Source organism: Anolis carolinensis, chromosome 3 (genome assembly GCF_035594765.1).
Source record: "Anolis carolinensis isolate JA03-04 chromosome 3, rAnoCar3.1.pri, whole genome shotgun sequence".
Taxonomy (NCBI): Eukaryota; Metazoa; Chordata; class Lepidosauria; order Squamata; family Dactyloidae; genus Anolis; species Anolis carolinensis.
In genome coordinates this window covers 26,176,342-26,194,991 of record NC_085843.1, presented here as the reverse complement: position 1 = coordinate 26,194,991, position 18,650 = coordinate 26,176,342, and the positions used below count along the sequence as shown (strand labels likewise).

General features: G+C 40.7%; 1 protein-coding gene across 1 annotated transcript in view; it reads right to left on the bottom strand.

The window, feature by feature from the left end:
• Positions 1–481: 481 nt before the first annotated feature.
• The window catches only part of atm (ATM serine/threonine kinase), an 86,965-nt gene continuing 68,796 nt past the window's right edge, over positions 482–18,650 (bottom strand). Inside the window, exons 50-63 of the mRNA XM_062974604.1 lie at positions 15,317–15,524; positions 12,341–12,442; positions 11,589–11,747; positions 11,216–11,354; positions 10,856–10,938; positions 10,586–10,726; positions 7,956–8,072; positions 7,149–7,298; positions 2,964–3,129; positions 2,494–2,580; positions 2,286–2,400; positions 1,854–1,917; positions 1,242–1,378; positions 482–1,160 (exon numbers count right to left, since the gene is read on the bottom strand). Of these exons, the coding sequence (XP_062830674.1) occupies positions 977–1,160; positions 1,242–1,378; positions 1,854–1,917; positions 2,286–2,400; positions 2,494–2,580; positions 2,964–3,129; positions 7,149–7,298; positions 7,956–8,072; positions 10,586–10,726; positions 10,856–10,938; positions 11,216–11,354; positions 11,589–11,747; positions 12,341–12,442; positions 15,317–15,524 (1,852 nt within the window). The 3' untranslated portion in view covers positions 482–976. The remainder of the gene's footprint in view (positions 1,161–1,241; positions 1,379–1,853; positions 1,918–2,285; positions 2,401–2,493; positions 2,581–2,963; positions 3,130–7,148; positions 7,299–7,955; positions 8,073–10,585; positions 10,727–10,855; positions 10,939–11,215; positions 11,355–11,588; positions 11,748–12,340; positions 12,443–15,316; positions 15,525–18,650) is intronic.

Here is an 18,650-nt window from a genome sequence, read left to right as displayed (position 1 = left end):
GAAAGAGGTACAGTTCTCTAGGAGGGGGAACAATATCACCCCTTCAGAGTGGTCCTCTTCAGAATCCTTCCCTCTTCCCTGGAGAGGGAAAGTGGGCGAGCCTAATCTTTCGAGGAGGACTCAGGTCTCCTGACCCGTTACCTAAAAACCCCGTCTGAACATAGGGAGTGGGCATTTGAAGCTGAAAGATCAGCTTGTCGCCGCATTGGGCTGTAGGCCAGAGGAGAAGCTGAAGCCATCAGAGGATGTGAGGCCCTGAGGGGTAGAGGCTTGTGCTGAGAACGATAGATTTTAGCAGCTCAGGCGACCACTGTTCCACAACCCAGCTTTGGAACAGAGGCACATCTGGCTGTGTTCTCAGACACTGGGCTGGGCTCCTCTGACACCTGGCAAATCCTCCCGCCACTGACAACATCAGCGAAGGAGGGGCCCCTCAGTGCCTCTAGTTCATAATGCATCAGTACTCAAATACCACAAAAAGTACAAGTATCTGAACAAATTTATTCCTTTCATTTGAACAATTATACACATCCCCCTGTATTATGTTATTTAAAACATTAAAATTAGACTGATTTAATTTAAAAGAAATAATGAAATGGACGCGGACCAGTATTTTAATTAGAAAGAACAGGTTTCAAGAAATTATGGACATGGTAGGAGTCATGCCATTTTATAGTAAAACTTCTATTTGAATTCTTTAGTTCTTTAGTTTTTTTTAAAAAAAGAACACCTACATTATTATGCATACTGGTTAGATTATACACCCCAAAATCAGCTCTTGAAGGTTGGCAAACTGCTCAGAGATATTTTTAGGGTTACAGGAGGCTATGGGGGAAGGGAGACAGAAGAAAGTTCAGTGACTGTTACATGGCACTTATTTTCTCCATGAACCATTAAAATGTGAAATATGGGATACATTCATTTTCCCAAAACTAGACCTGTTCGCTTTTTGCTTTTTAAAACCAAGCACATATTTTCAGACCCATGCTTTCCATCCTGGGAAGAGGCGGCTGAGATTCTTTGGGTCCATAGCTTGCTGAATGAGAAGATTCACCTGGCCTCCCACACTGAGCACGGTCCCCTCCTCCACTCCTTTGAGTTTCTCCTGGAGTCGCATCAAGACCCGCTCTGCCACTTTATTAAATGTCTGGTTATCACCACTAAAAATAAGACAACAGAGTTAAAGGAGATCTGTGAATGCCCAACTGACAACAACAAAAAAGCAGACAGAGATTACTTACTTTGCTTTTTTGCTGCAACTTTGATCAGCAGCATTGAGGCTGGAGCCAACATCGGCCTCATCCTCTGGCCTTTGCTGCAAATACAAGGCTTTTAAAGGGTTCATGGTCCAGTCAAAAAGGGGGTCATAGAGAAGTACCTAGATACAAGAAAAGACACAAAAGTATTTCCTTACTTTGAGTTCATTTCTAATTTGAGGACAGGTTCTGGTGCCAAAATGATAGATTTTGATTTGACCTCTGGATGGGTTGAGAAGTTACAGGAAACACTGACTCTATACTCTCTTCATTCATTTATTGGTCTTTTTATGAAATTCAGCATTACTCAGGGTAATATTGCAGCAGCAGCTGGTATCTATAATGTATCTTACTATTGCTTAGTGTTAAAATAGTTCTACATGTATCAGACTAGAGCTCTAGTAACAACATATTTCTCTTGCTGTATTATTTATCAGAATATTCTAGTTGCAGATTTATACCTTAGAGCATCTACTAGTTGAGATACAGCACTTTAAAATAGTTGAAAATTATGGTATCAAAAGATGTAAATTTGAGGAACTTTTAGAAAACAAGAATTTTGTTTTATAATTTTTAATCTTAAGAAAAACCACTTACTTCTACAATAGTTAGTAAAGCTTCTTGGGAGTTGCGCATAACAGCCATAGTTTTTTCACAGCATCTAGAAGACAATGTCAGAGAAAGACCAGTTTCTAAACTATTGTCACTAATACTTTGAATACATGGGTATATTTTATTTTTACAGGCAATAGAATACTTTACAACTATAATCTAAACTGTTTTCAATTATTTCATTAGCCCCGCCCCCTTTTAACAATACGATTTTAGCTTTACTACTGTTATTTTTTAACTTTGTTGTAAGCTGCTTTGGGTCCCATGTCAGGAGAAATCTGAAATATAAATCAAATGAAATATGGTTTCCATTGGTTAACTACTGAGCAATTTCTCAAACTTATGAACAGTTGTAACTCTGTTGTACACTTAACAATAACAGAGAGAAAGGCTGTAGCTTCACATTTTCTACTTTACCTCCTGAAGACTCCCTCTACGCCAGTGATTCCCATCCCATCTACTATATCTCTTGTTAGCCTAAATGGCACAGTTTCTGGGGTAGGAAGGATTTTGCCCTGCTCAAAAGCAACACCTAACAGAAAAGAAAGAAAATAAATATTTTAAATAATTTGATATATGCAATGTAAATGCAATTCTGGGTATTGTCTCTTGCTTTTATACTTACCTAGATCAATGTGAACAAGCTCTGCACTTTGCTCATCTAACAGAATATTCTGTACATGTCTGTCTCCAAGACCAAGTATGTAGCCAACTGGAAAAAGAAGGTAATTCATAAAGCCAAATAAGTTTACACAACCTACACCTCATTGTACTGATAGGAATTTATGACAGAAGCATATTACTAGCATTTTCTCTATCATATTTTGAGAGTTACAGGGGATTTAAAAAATCCCTAGTTATCATAGGCACCTGGATGTTTTGTTTTCTATTTACAGCAATACAGCTAAATCAGCTACAAAAGTATAGGAAGTTAAATATACAGTATTTAGAAACTGAAAAGTAGGTGGGATCCTCATAGTTGCTGAGTAATAGACAGTATCAAGTAGTTCAACTTTTGCTTTTAAAAACCAAAGGTGCATCAATTTTATTAATATCTGAAAAATCAAAGGAAAAGAGGGCTTGACCACATTTTACCTATTGATGAAGTGGCAACACTGCGAGTATATGCCAAACGTTTCTCAAACCACACTGCTGGATCCAGAAATTTCTCCATACAGAAATAGCGAAATACAGGTTGAAACTTCTGGCATACATCAATGAAGATGGCATATTTCTCTTCAAAACTTTTCTTTTGTGCTTGCTTTAAAGAGAACCAAAAATAATTTGGAGACACCATTTCTTTGTCTTAATTATACTTTTGACCTGAACTCATGTTATTTGTTTATGCGCAGCTAGGTTTGTAAAAACATAACATAACATGACACACATACACAATATTGAAATATATTCAAATATTAAAAGACTAGCTGTGCCCGGCCACGCGTTGCTGTGGCGAAGTCTGGTGGTATGGGAAATAAAGTATTGAGGAATTGGTGGTAGTTAAGGTCAAGGGTAAAGGTTTTCCCCAGACATTAAGTCCAGTCGTGTCTTACTCTGGGGGTTGGTGCTCATCTCCATTTCTAAGCCGAAGAGCCCGCGTTGTCCGTAGACTCCTCCAAGGTCATGTGGGATGACTACATGGAGCGGCGTTACCTTCCTGCCGGAGCAGTACCTATTGATGCACTCACATTTGCATGTTTTTGAACTTCTGGGTTGGCAGAAGCTGGGGCTAACAGTAAAGGCTCACTCTGGTCCCCCAATTCAAACCTTTCAGTCCAGAAGTTCAGCAGCTCAGCGCTTTAACACGCTGCGCCATCAGGGGATATTATTTCCTAAAGGTTGTGAATATATAATATTTCTGATTGGTTTTTTTTTTGTTTGTTGGAGGCAAGTATGAATGCTGCAATTAGGAAAAATGATTAGGATGTAATGGCCTTGCAGCTTTAAAGCCTGGCTGTTACCTCCCTGAGTGAATTTTTTGTGGGGAGGTGTTAGCTGGCCCTGATTGTTTCCTGTCTGGAATTCCCTTGTTTTCAGAGTGGTGTTGTTTGCGATATTTTATGTGGTTCTACTGTCTGTGGCCCTGAGAAAACAGAGGATTTGCCAGACTTTGATGATGGGAATACTTTGTTGGGAGGTGTTAGCTGGCCCTGATTGTTTCCTGTCTGGAATTCCCCTGTTTATTTACTGTCCTGGTTTTAGAGATTATATTGTTCTGCATTATTCTATCCCAGTAATTATTTCATATTAAAGAAGAATCTCACTTATCCAACATTCACTTATACAATGTTCTGGATTATCCAACGCAGTCTGCCTTTTCATAATCAATGTTTTTGTAGTCAGTGTTTTAAATTCATTGTGATATTTTAGTGGTAAATTTGTAAATACAATACAGTAGAGTCTCACTTATCCAACATAAACGGGCCGGCAGAATGTTGGATAAGCGAATATGTTGGATAATAAGGAGGGATTAAGGATAAACCTATTAAACATCAAATTAAGTTATGATTTCACAAATTAAGGACCAAAACATCATGTTAGACAACAAATTTGGAAGAAAAAGTAGTTCAATACACAGTAATTCTATGTAGAAATTACTGGATTTATGAATTTAGCACCAAAATATCATGATATATTGAAAGCATTGACTACAAAAATGCGTTGGATAATCCAGAACGTTGGATAAGCGAGTGTTGGATAAGTGAGACTCTACTGTAAATACTACATAGCATTACTGCGCATGGAACTACTTTTTCTGTCAAATTTGTTGTATAATATGATGTTTTGGTGCTTAATTTGTATAACGATTACCTAATTTGATGTTTAATTGGCTTTTCCTGAATCCCTTCTTATTATCCAACATATTCACTTATCCTGCCGGCCTGTTTACGTTGGATAAGTGAGACTCTACTGTATATTTCTAATCTTATATTATCTGCTCAGAACTGGATTATATGAGGCCCCTTCTTCACAGCTGTATAAAATGCCCACTGAAGTGGATTATATGGTAGTGCGGAGTCAAGATAATCCAGTGCAAAGCAGATAATATAAGATTATAAATGGGTTATATAGCTGTGTGGAAGGGCCTTGAGTCTACACTGCCATATAATCCAGTGCAAATTAGATAATCTGTGGAAGAAGACTCAGTGAGGCCTAAATCTGCCTGTCCCCTAACTGAAACCTGGCTGTCCCTTGGCTGGTTGCTAGGTAACCAAGTGGGCAGAGATTAACCCTCTAAACTGGCAGCAATTGGATAAAAAAAATTATTGCTCTCCCTCTAATTAGGACTTTATTTTTCTTTTCTTTTTGTTGTATCAACCTTGAGGTGTGGATGATGGGTTGTGTTGTCAAATTTTGAGGTTGGGGGGCCTGTACTTTTGTTGTTTTGTGAATTGCCGTGATGCCGTCACTCTTTTATATATATAGATATACAATTATTGGATTTAGGTGATATATTTCAAAGCCTCAGTGAAACATAGTGATGTATGGAGAAAAAGCCAAAGTATGAAAGATAGTGAATAGTGATCTGGTTTATAGTCTGTAAAATTTTAAACCCCAAGATGTAAATAGTGTGTTTATTAAGCAGAAAGCTTTGTGCATTGTGGAATGTGTGTGTGTCACTGAGAGCATAGGCACTGTCTGGTTCCAATCATAAAACCAATCTAATTATAATTAATTATAAGCTAGTTGAGTAAATATAAAGAGTTAATTGATCTATAATGGACCCAAGAAAGGTCCATTAGAAGGTATTGGCTGATGTAATATGATGGAAGGCAACCAAGAACCAAGAGATCTCGGCATCTTGCATTGCGTCTAATATCTGTTATTAGAAGAGAATAACAGTTTATCTAAATGGGGAGCAGTGTATGTATCTTATCTGATTGGAAATACCTAGACTGAAAAGAGGCAGAAGCCAAACAGACCTCCTCTGTAAGAAGACCACTGTCAATGACAGTTTTAATACAGATAACACTCTTTCTAGCTTTTGACTTTCCAGTCAGCGCTAGCAAATTCAGAACTATGCTAAACAGATATTTCCCATTACAGTAGAATCTCACTTATCCAACACTCGCTTATCTAACGTTCTGGATTATCCAACGCATTTTTGTAGTCAATGTTTTCAATACATCATGATATTTTGGTGCTAAATTGGTAAATACAGTCATTACTACATAGCATTACTCCGTATTGAACTACTTTTTCTGTCAAATTTGTTGTATAACATGATGTTTTGGTGCTTAATTTGTAAAATCATAACCTAATTTGATGTTTAATAGGCTTTTCCTTAATCCCTCCTTATTATCCAAAATATTCGCTTATCCAACATTCTGCCGGCCCGTTTATGTTGGATAAGTGAGACTCTAGTGTATTATGTAATGGATGATACTAAATATAGCAATGCCTAGAATATTAACCTCAGATACAGCTTAATATCGGAAGTGATTGGGATGAAAAGTGTTTGGGATTTTTTTATTTTGAAATACCTGTATTTGCTAGTCTTGTGCATTTGTATAGAATCACTAGCTGTTCCTGTTTGTTTCATTTGTAAGGCCCCGTTTTAGTTTTCGAGTGCCTCTCCCGAAATTGCACACCTTTCCGAATGAGCTTTTTTGTTCAAAGTACGAAAAAACAAATATTTTTGGCCTGTTGGTGGCAATCGGTGGGCTTCCTATGCTCCTCTTCCCCTCAGTTTTAGGGCTAGCACTCGGCACTTGGCTGCAGGTGCTGGTGCTTTGGACCTGCTCGCCACACACAGAGTCGAGCACCAAGTAAGAGGCGCTCAAAGGTGCTCAGCGCTCGGCTGTAGTACCTGGCAGGCGCTGGCGCTTTGGGCCTGCTTGCCACACATGTACTCTCCTTGGAAAGAGTATGTTTGTGGCAAGCAGGCCCAAAGAGCCTGCACCTGCCAGGGCCTGCAACCAAGCGCCGAAAATCAGCCAACCAAACGGTTACCATTCCTCTAATATTTCTGTACTGGAGGAGGGTGTACTGTTTTGTGCCATCCCAATGAACAAAAGGGTACAAAAACAATAACTAAATGAATGAAACGGTAACCAGGCCCATGACTAATATTTGCCATGAGGTATCTTGGAGATGAGGACCAAGTCGGAACATAATATTCATATATGCTTGTATGTACAGCTTATATACATTATTTTAACTTAATCTGTTAAAACTTCAATTTCTGTTAATCGACATGGCTAGTAAGTTTTCTCATGTTAATTTTCCATACAGAGAATGATACTTAATGAAACAAGTTATTTATTAGCATCTACTTACCACCATTTTGCTTTGGCAGTCTAAGTTACTATAGTCCTTTGGTCTGTATCGCTTGTGAGCACTTCTGTCAGTATTGACAAGAAAGTCACCCAAGGGAATTGTCCCTGAACACCACTCTAAGACACCGCTTCTCTGAGAGAGGGGGACCACCTAAGACATAGGAAGAAATATGTTCACCGTCCTCATGAACCATTAATCACATCTTTTTTTGTAACCATGGTTCTCACATATGTGTTCAAATTGTGGTTGTTGTTCATGAAGAAACTGGTTTGTTTCCTAGAGGATATCAATATGGAACCAAGTTCTCTCAGAAAGGAAAGAGGAGATGAAAATCCCTCCAGAAAAGTCTGGATGGAGAGAGTGTTGCAGAAGACGGCACCTTCTCCGACTGTGAATTATAAGGAATGGGAGAGATTATCAGCTCAGCAGTATTGACAAGACTGTCCAAGGTTGAATCCTTACCAAGACCTCAGATGATGACAAAGACCTCAGTGGGTCAATGCTAATGAAAGCAAACTATACTGAACTAAACAGGCCCATATCCTAATAGTCTAAGGCAACCCCGTATGAGAGAGGGGAAGCATGGTAGCTCAGTGGAAGAGCAAATGCTTTGCAGTGAGAAGATTCTGGGTTTAATTTCAGTGATCACCAGTTAAAATAATTTCTACTGAGAAATGCTGAGCACAGACAGACAGAATTAACTGTGACAAACTAGATAGACCAATGGTCTAACTTTATATAAAGCAGCTTCATTATTATGTCAATCAGGTAATTAAAATCTTTTGGCAAAAGAACAATAAAACTCACCTTGTATCTGCGGATAGTCAATTTTCTCTTTCTAGTTTCGGTGTTTTCCTGGAGCAGGGTATTGCACATCTGGAAAACCTGCTGCATAACAGCATCCTGCCTCAGGTCATCACGGCCCTTCAGAAGAGATATGGCATTTTTATGCCACTTTTTTTGAGGAGGGGGTTGGCATAAAAGTTAGGGACATTTTAAAAGGGAGGTCCCCCCCCCCCCAGGCCCTTTTCCATTTTTCCCTACAGAACTGACCTTTGGTGTACTACATTGTCCAAGGGAGAACCCAAGTAATCAGACAAATTGTATTAGAACTATAAGTGTGGTAATCAGACAAATTGTATTAGAACTATAAGTGTGGTATACTTTAGACGGGGAAAGTTTAAAGCTAAATTAGGTGCTTCTTTATTATTACACCTAGCATTATTTTATGTTAATAATTATATGAAATAATTGTATCTTCGTTGACTTTACTTGTTGACCTTATTAATACATTGAAACTCCTTATTTCGGTGTACTTTTTCAGTGCAGAGAATGAGGGGGACGATGGGTTTCAAAGTGAGGAGTCTTGTGAGTGATCGGCGAAAGTTGCAGGAAAGTTGCAGGCAGATGGGACCAATTTTGTGCACATTCCCAGGCAACAGGGGAAAGTGAACGTTCCAGTTCCTTGAGAAAAGGCCTTGAGCTCATGGGGGGTGTTCTTGGGAAACTAGATTAGGCCTGAGAACACAATGAGTGAAAAATAGACAAATGAGATATTCTCAGAGAATCTGAGATAAGGCCTTGAGGGCCAGGTGTCTTCAGCATGATTAAATGAGTGCCTGGACGGGCTTAAATTAAGTGGTGTGGGCTTCAAGCCTCTCAGAGGAGACAATGTCGCCATAACGGATGGCCCTCCTGTCTCTGCTCTCAAGTCTTTGATTCAAGTATTCTCAAGTTTCCTGTTCTGGTTCATGTCTTTGTTTCCTGAAAGAGTTTACTTTGAAAAAGTTCCTGTTTTCATGTTTATGGATTTATGTATGAAAAACTGCTGTGTATTTTGGTTGTCTTGACTTTATGTAGATTGGCATTTTTGGATTACTGCTTTTTTGTACTTTCTATTCTGACCCTTTTGGACTTGGCCTTTCCCCCCTTTTTATCTGCTTTCTTTAATAAACATTTTTAGATAGAATTATTGGACTCTGGTGTGGTGCTGGGTGAAAAGGTGTTTCAGTGCTAGAGTGCAAGAATACTGTTTCGATTTTTTCTTGTTCTTATTTTTTGTTTGTTACCATTTTTGTTTTCTTGAATAAAACTTATATATGTATGTTGTATTGTAGGCTTTACAATAGCAGTGGAAGGAGCAGGAATCTCATATTTACCAACACACAGTTTTTTTTATATCTAATATAGAAGCAGCTGAATATTGGTCAGAAAGCTTTCACATTCTATTGTTGTTTATTAGTTCAGTCGCTTCCGACTCTTTGTGACCTCATGGACCAGCCCATACCATCTGGCCGTGGCCACTGGCAGCTCCTTCAAGGTCAAGCTAGTCATTTCAAGGATAATATCCATCCATCTTGCCCTTGGTTGGCCCCTCTTCCTTTTTCCTTCCATTTTCCCCATTATCTTATCCAAGCTTTCCTGTCTTCTCATTACGTGGCCAAAGTACTTCATCTTTGCCTCTAATATACTTCCCTCCAGTGAGCAGCCTGCCATTATTTTCTGGAGGATGGACTGGTTTGATCTTCTTGTGGTCCAAGGAAGTCTCAGAATTTTCCTCCAACACCATAGTTCAAAAGCGTCTATTCTCCTTCGCTCAGCCTTCCTTATGGTCCAGCTCTTGCACCCATAGGTTACTACGGGGAAAACCATTGTTTTAACTATGTGGACCTTCGTTGCTGGTGTGATGTCTCTACTCATTATTTTATCAAGGTTAGTCATTACTCTTCTCCTAAGAAGTAAACATCTTCTGATTTCCTGGTTGCAGTCTGCATCTGCAGTAATCTTCGTGCCTAGAAATATAAGTCTGTCACTGCCTCCACGTTTTCTCCCTCTATTTGCCAGTTATCAATCAGTCCGGGTGCAATAATCTTGTTTGTTTTTTTTTAAGTTTAACTGCAACCCAGCTTTTGCACTTTCTTCTTTCACCTTGGTTATAAGGCTCCTCACATTCTATACCTGTGTGAAATTCCCCGTTGTTTCTTTTTATGTGATATGACCACATGAAAAGACAACACTGGATGAGTACTTACACATATGAAAAACAACTTTGGCCTTGTTAAATGTCTAAGAGGATAGTTGGATAATCTTACAAAGAAGCTTCTGAAACAAGCCTGAAAAGATACAAATTTGGTCTTGTGCATTATGCTGAAAGCTTTCTTTTAATGAATGAAACTTCCCTCAAACCCATAACAACAGGCCCGGGCTGTGGCGCAAGCTGGTGAGCAGCCAGCTGCAGCCAGCTGAGACCAATCACTCTGACCAAGAGGTTATGAGTTCGAGGCCAGCTTGGAGCCTGTGTTTGTCTTTGTCTTTGTTCTATGTCAAGGCATTGAATGTTTGCCTTATCTGTGTAATGTGATCCGCCCTGAGTCCCCTTGGGGTGAGAAGGGTGGAATATAAATACTGTAAATAAATAAACAACACAAAGAACTTACCTTGACAAGCTGCCTCCTCTCAATCCCATCTGATCCCACACAATCTATTATTTTTGGTAGATTAAGACCACCGGCCAAATGAAATTGCGTCTTGAAGGACCTTATTGTAACCAAATTTTCATATTTTCCACTTGGATCCACCTAAAATCATCAATAAATGTAGACATTCATGTGTTATTTTTATTACAATGACAGTTATTTATGTTTACTAATATGAATATGTATGATGCTGTGTTAGCTGTGTAAGAATTATAAATCAGCTTTATTTACCTTAATTTCAATGGTAGGTACAACAACATCTTCGAGATCTTTTAATTTTGTAATAGGTTGATCAGAAGGGATATTTATACCTCCTGCAAAAATCAATACATGAACCACTGAAATTCCAACATTAGACATGTATTCTTCATAGGAAAAACAGCACACAGCTTTCCAGTTTATACAGGTACAGCTCATACTACGTTTCTGATAAAAGTGAATCTAAGCCAAATATTTAGATAGCTATCTATTTTAAAAACAAACCTTTCAGTCTTGTAGGAAAATAATGAGAAAGGAAATTAGGTCTTTCCACAAAATTAACTATAGAATTTGAATTGAGATGGGTCCAATTCACAAGTCCCTGTAGCTTACCTTTTTGTGATTTCCAGCGACTTGCATCCATGTTTGCTAAAGTGATATAAGCATCACAAAGGGTTTCAACTTTTGCCACCATATCAGTTCTTCTGTGTTTCACAATGTTAATAATACTGCTAGCAGCCTTTATTCGATCCTACAAATCAAAAAGCAAACACTGCTTAACACACATTGTAACTTCTGGATAATCTTCACTAAAATTAATCATAACACAGAAAACAAAGGAATCATAAGGAAATTTGAAAAAACCAGTGGTTAGCAAATTTTCTACAATCCTGACAATCTGATGAGAGTATTTAACAACCCATAACACTGAAAACCACATTTTCATCACCCTGAAATACAACTGATATAGTGAAAGTGAAAGTACCATGTCAAGCAGGGAAGTTTCTTTGGGTGTGTTTTTTGTTAGACCACTTCTTCTAGCTGCTTCTTGCTTTGTCAGGAGTTCATCTTTGTTGGCATTTGCCAATGCCAAGATTATAAACAAAGTGTGATGTGGATGGTCTAGAGAGATTCGAGCTATAAGCTATTAAAATAAAAATATTGGATGTGTTACATAAATTCATAAAGTAATTTAAACATTTAATCAAACATCAGATGAATTTGCTGTTTCTTGTATTTCAGTACACGCAGTCCCCAAGTTACAAACATCTTATAAATGACTCATATTTAAGAATGGGGGTGAGACAACAGGAAGTGAGAGAAATCTACCCCCCCCCCCCGGAAGGGATATTAACTCCTGAAAGAGTTATCATGGGGAAAAGGTTCTCCACTGAAGCTTTATCACCAATCTTTGTTTCCTCAACAAGCCAAATTTTTCAAAATCCAAAAATCACAAGATGAGAAAGTGCTGTGGAACAAGGACACAGACAACAAAACAAACACCACAGGGGTGTTAATCCTTCCCTATGCTACCCAAAGCTAAAACAATGCTTCAAATTATGCTGTAGCAGTATTCAAATAACAATACTATTAAGTCATTCAAATGGCAACAAAGAGTGAAATAGCTAAATTAAGCTACATTTTAAAATCCTTAAAATCCAGTCAAATAAATACAAATAAAATGTTTTTAATATCTATCTATATATCTGTTAAGTGAAGATGAAATATTATGATTACATTATTCAAAACTTGATGAAATCCAATCTTGGTTCCCATTCGAGCAGCTAGTTGATACATCAGAGGCAGGAATTTGTAGGATGGTATTTTCTTTGCCTCCTTCTATTGAACAGCAGAAGAATGTGAAATGAAGAGGGGAAACAACAAAATCAGCAGGAAGAGAATATTAGTGCTTTAAACACAATTGTTCATATACGCAGTTGTCATTACATGGCAAGATATTCTTCTGAATGTTATACAGGCCAGGCATATATAAATACTTATTCATTTGTTACTATCACTCTCTGTCAACAACAACAAGACTTTATTAGGGTTCATGACCAGCACAGAGTGGGGCACAAATGCCCTGGGAAGGCTCCAGCTGCTCTCCTGTCAGGGTGCTGCTCTGCGGGGTCGGTCATAATCTGTCACTTGTTAAGTGCTGCAGCGCAGAATCTAGTAAGACTGTAAGTTATTGTAGTGCTAGAGTCCGCAGTCTCTGTCATATAGTCTCTGGACTGGTAACTTCCCAGTTACTACAGTCCCCGAGTTTACACTTGTGAAATTCCCTGTTCTCGAAGCCTAAATGATTTTATCAGGCTCTACATTATTCAAGACAATTTTAACCAGATTTAAATGCTCTTTTTATAGTAGAAAATCTATCTATCTATCTATCTATCTATTCTTTGAAATATTTGTGATTATTTTTCAAGTTGATTTTATTGCAATCTCCTTTGAGATCTTAGGATAATGGGCAGGATTGACATATTTTATTAAATAAATAGAAGCATAAAATTCATATCTATTCCAAGAAAGTCATCTATATATATAAAATGATAAAGTTGTTTGCGCAGTGACTATAACAACAAAACTAAACATCCTAGAAATATGAAATTTGGCAACACAATGCAAAAGGCTTGCCTCCAGGTTACAACAACACAACCACACCACAAAACCACAATCCAGACCCACAAAACTCACAACAACGCATCATGCGATAACAACACAACTAAACGCCCCAGAAATACAAAACTTGGCAACACAATGCAAAAGCCTTGCCTCCCAGTTGTAACAACACAACCACACCACAAAACCACACAGGACCCACAAAACTTGCAACAACGCATCGTGACTATAACAACACAACTAAATGCCCCAGAAATACGAAACTTGGCAACGCAACGCAAAAGCCTTCCCTCCAGGTTGTAACAACACAACCACACCACAAAACCACAATCCGGACCCATAAAACTCACAACAACGCATTGTGACTATAACAACACAACTAAACGTCCCAGAAATACAAAACTTGGCACACAACTAAACGCCCCAGAAATATAAAACTTGACAACACAACGCAAAAACCTTGCCTCCCGGTTGTAACAACACAACCACACCACAAAACCACAATCCGGACCCACAAAACTCAACAATGCATCGTGACTATAACAACACAACTAAACGCCCCAGAAATACGAAACTAGACAACACAACACAAAAGACTTTTCTCCCGGTTGTAACAACACAACTACACCACAAAACCACAATCCGGACCCACAAAACTCACAACAACGCATCGTGACTATAACAGAACTAAACACCCCAGAAATACAAAATTTGACAACACAATGCAAAAGCCTTGCCTGCCAGTTGTAAGAACACAACCACAACACAAAACCACGATCCGGACCCACAAAACTCACAAGAAAGCATCATCGCTATAACAACACAACTAAACGCCCCAGAAATACGAAACTTGGCAACACAACACAAAAGCATTCCCTCCCGATTGTAACAACACAACCACACCACAAAACCACAATCCGGACCCACAAAACTCTCAACAATGCATCATGACTATAACAGCACAACTAAATGCCCCAGAAATACAAAACTTGGCAACACAACACAAAAGCCTTGCCTCTCAGTTGTAACAACACAACCACACCACAAAACCACAATCTGGACCCACAAAACTCACAACAACGCATTGTGACTATAACAAATACAAAATCTGACAACACAACTCATCCACCTCCCCAATCCCTACATTCACACTTGGCCTCCAAAAAAAAATTACAATAATATCAATGACAACAACAATAAGAATCAGCACCATCACAGGCAAGAAACAGCCAGGCACTGAGGCTGAGAGGCCAGTCAGTGCTACACTGGGCCTCCAAAAAACAATACAGTAGCATCTAACTTATCCAACGTTCATGACCACTACAACAACAATAATAATAAACACCTACACAGGCAAAAAAAAAAAAAAGACAATTGTACCACAATAAAAATATAAACCGCACTTAGCAGAATCAGACTTTACAATTAACAACAATCCAAAGACAACAGGGATCTCAAGCAATTATCAATCAACACAAAAATTGAAGAAGGTAACAGACTTCAAATACTACTACTAATGTGCGTATAAAGAAGGTGGAGGTCACAGCATAAATACAACCTAATGTAGACTGACCAACACCACCAGACTAAGCCACAGCAACGCGTGGCCGGGCACAGCTAGTAAATTAATATAAACTATTCCATAGCGGAAAGCAATTGTAAAAATGCCACATAATCTTGAAAGCTGGAGGAACAGGAAATTAAGTGTGATGGACAAGCAGGAAAGCATATGAATGGGAAGAAAATGAGAAACTATTTTACTATGGTCTCATTCTGATAAATTCCTCTGTGTATGAATGCAGTGTATGTGTGGAAACAAGATAGCAATTTTCCACTTTTCTACAAGGCATGTCTATCCATGTATACATAGGCACTACACATGCAAAATTCAGTGGTTGAACTATATCAATGATGGCTCACAAAAAATAGGGAAATGATCTCACAATTTGAAACTATAATGTGCTGCATTATAAACAGGCTGGCATCCCTACACAAATAATTTCTTCCTGCTGAACTGGCTCTCTAATTGATTATAAAAGGGAATCTAACTATATAGGCATACAGAAGCGAAAAAAGTTTGGTAGGACTAACTTGAATCATGCCATTGACTTCAGAAATCCCAGAGTTCTCAAGCCACAGGGAACAGAGTCTGAAAATCCACATGTCATGCTCTTCTCCACTCAGCAAACAGTTTATGTAGTTCTCAATAGCTTTGCACAAGAAACGTTTACGATCTTCTGCCAGCGCACGGATTGCACATTCATCAAGCTCCAACTCCCGTTGAACTTTAACTGTATATCTTTTCAACATTTAGAAATAACATAATCAATTTAAAATTCAGTTCCATAATTACTGATAGATGTTGTCATGTTTATAGCAGCAAAAAGGACAGGTTGCTTACCTGTAACTGTGTTTCTTCGAGTGTACTCTGTGAATTCACACTAATGGAGAGACTGCGCCTGCGCAGGTTCCAATGGAAACTCTTCCCAAGCTAAAGTTTAAATTTTGGCGGTAGCCACGCCCCCCGTCCCCAGAGGGCATATAAGGCGGCCCTGGGCGTCCGCTCTCCAGTTCCTGCGCCGCCAAGGCAACGAGAAAGGAAGAGGGTTTGCCAGAGGGGAAGGAAGGGCGGGCTTGTGTGAATTCACAGAGTACACTCGAAGAAACACGGTTACAGGTAAGCAACCTGTCCTTTTTCTTCGTGTACTCTGTGAATGCACACTAATGGAGACTGGCACGCTTAGGTCCCGGATGGTGGGACAAGGCAAACCTTAACCACAAGTTGATGTCCAAACACATCTTTATTAAACATAAATAACATGGCCCGAAGGACCCATATAGTAACACAAGCATCATGCCGAGAGAGGAATTCGGCAGGACACCAAATAAACAATTTCCAGCTTGAGGAAAAATAAGTACTGTGCATCACCTCCGAAGAGGAGGAAGGAGAAGTACATAAGGCACAATAGTTTAGAAAACAGTGCAAACTAGAACATAGACATGGCACAACGAGATGGCCAAACACGGGGGCATCTGATAGAAAGAACCATGAGGGTGGGCCCCCAAGGGCGGAGTGGTAGGTAAGTATTGATAATAAACTCTTAGGACAAACAGGAGGACAGAACCGATCTAGCAAAGGCTGAGTCCTTTAAGGCTTTTTGGTCCATTCTATAGTGAGAGACAAAAGTAAGGGGGTTAGACCAGATCGCCGCCTTACAAATAGAGTCCAGCGGGATACCCCTTAAAAAGGCGGTTGATGTGGAAGGACCTCTCGTCGAACGTGGGCGAACGGACGGGGGAGGTGGACGTTTAGCCAGTTCGTAGGCAAGTTCAATAGCCTGAGCAATCCAGTGAGACAGTCTTTGCGAGGAAATAGGATTACCCAGTTTATCTGGGGCATGGGCTACAAAGAGTCTCTGAGTCTTACGAATGTCTTTGGTGCGGTCCCGGTAGAAGAGAAGAGCTCTACGAACGTCGAGGAGATGCATCCTTCGTTCCAGAGGGGACGAAGGGTTCGGAAAAAAAGCAGGGAGGACAATGTCCTGGTTAAGGTGAAAAGCTGAGACCACCTTAGGGAGGAAGGTGATGTCCGGGCGAAGAACGGCTCGGTCGTGATGAAAGCGGAGATAAGGTTCATCAACCCTAAGGGCTGCCAGCTCCGAGGGTCTGCGAGCCGAAGTTATGGCCACCAGGAAAGCTACCTTCCAAGAAAGTAGACGCAGGTCGGTAGACGCTAGAGGCTCGAAAGCAGGAGAAGTCAGCTGGGAGAGCACGAGCTCGAGGTTCCAGCCCGGCGTGGGTGGCTGGGAGGGCGGACGGATGTTGTTGTACCCTTTTAAGAAGGTTTTCACAAGATGGTCAGAGAATAAAGATGGTCTACCATGTTGTTGGAAACACCAGGAAAGAGCAGCCAGATAGGACTTCATAGAAGAGAGCGAAAGTTTTTGATCCACAAGAGTCATAAGAAAGTCCAATACTATCGGTACCGGAAAAACAGTGATGTCCCGAGACCGGAGAAAAGCACGGAAGCGGGAGATTTTATAAGTGTATGACCTTGTCGTAGCCGGCTTGTGAGCCGCCTGGAGGATCTCCTGCAGGCTTTGCGGGAGGGAGGCTAGGCGAGAATTCTCCAAGCAGTGAGATGTAGAGAGGGAAGATCCGGATGCAGGATCTGGCCGTTTTCCCTCGACAAGAGGTGTGGTAGAAGAGGTAGAGTGAGAAAGTTCATTCTGGAGAGGTGGAGAAGAGCCGGAAACCAAGGCTGTCGAGGCCAAGCTGGTGCTATTAGGATCGCCGACGTCGAAATCGACCGGAGTTTCTGGAGGACCTTCGGTATCAGGGGGAACGGCGGAAAGAGGTAGATCGGTTCCGACGACCAGTTCAGAAGGAAGGCGTCTCCCAGACAGCCCGGAAAAGAAGCCGGGGGAAGTCTCGCGCCGTAACGAGGTAGTTGCGCATTCTGGGGAGAGGCAAAAAGGTCTAGAGTGGGGAATCACCACTTTTGGAAGAGAGAGAGAAGAGTCTCGGGATCGAGCATCCACTCGTGGGAGGAACTCGTCATTCTGCTGAGGGCGTCCGCCAAATCGTTTTGGATCCCAGGAAGGTGGACTGCCAGGATCTGCACATTGCGGCTTATGCACCAGGACCACAGCTGAGAGGAAAGGAGCATGAGCTTCCTCGAACCCGTGCCACCCTGCTTGTTGATGTAGAAGACTGCCACTGTGTTGTCTGATTGAACGAGGACAGACTTCTGGGAGATCAGGCGGGAGAAGGCTTTCAGAGCTTTGAAGATGGCGAGAAGTTCGAGAAAGTTTATGTGATTGGCCCTTTCTGAGCGAGACCAAAGACCTTGTATGGTGAGACTGCCCAGGTGAGCTCCCCAGCCGTAATTGGAGGAGTCCGTGGTTACGGTGATCGAAGGAGGAGGTTGGTGAAACGGGAGTCCCCTGCAAACATTGGAGAGGGACTTCCACCAGCGGAGCGACCGACGAACATGGAGCGGGATGGAGAGAAACCTCGAGTTGAGGTGGCGGGATGGTTTGAAGACATCTATGAACCAACGCTGCAGAGTGCGAAGATGGAGCCTGGCAAACGGGGTCGTAAGGACTGTGGAGGCCATGTGACCCAGGAGTACTTGGATGGACCGGGCTCGAATCCTCTGGCTGGTTTCGCAGAGGGAGATTTGATGCCGGAGGGCGAGAAATCTGTCGAGCGGGAGGGAGACAGTTTGAGAGAGTGAGTTGAACAGGGCGCTGATGAAGCGGATCTTGTTCGACGGGACAAGGTGAGATTTGTCGAGATTCAACTGGAGACCGAGAGAGTCGAGAAGATTGAGGGTGACGTCGACGTGACGACAGAGGCGGACAGGGTCGGGCCCGACCAGAAGCCAGTCGTCCAGATATGGAAAGATTGTGATTCCTTGGAG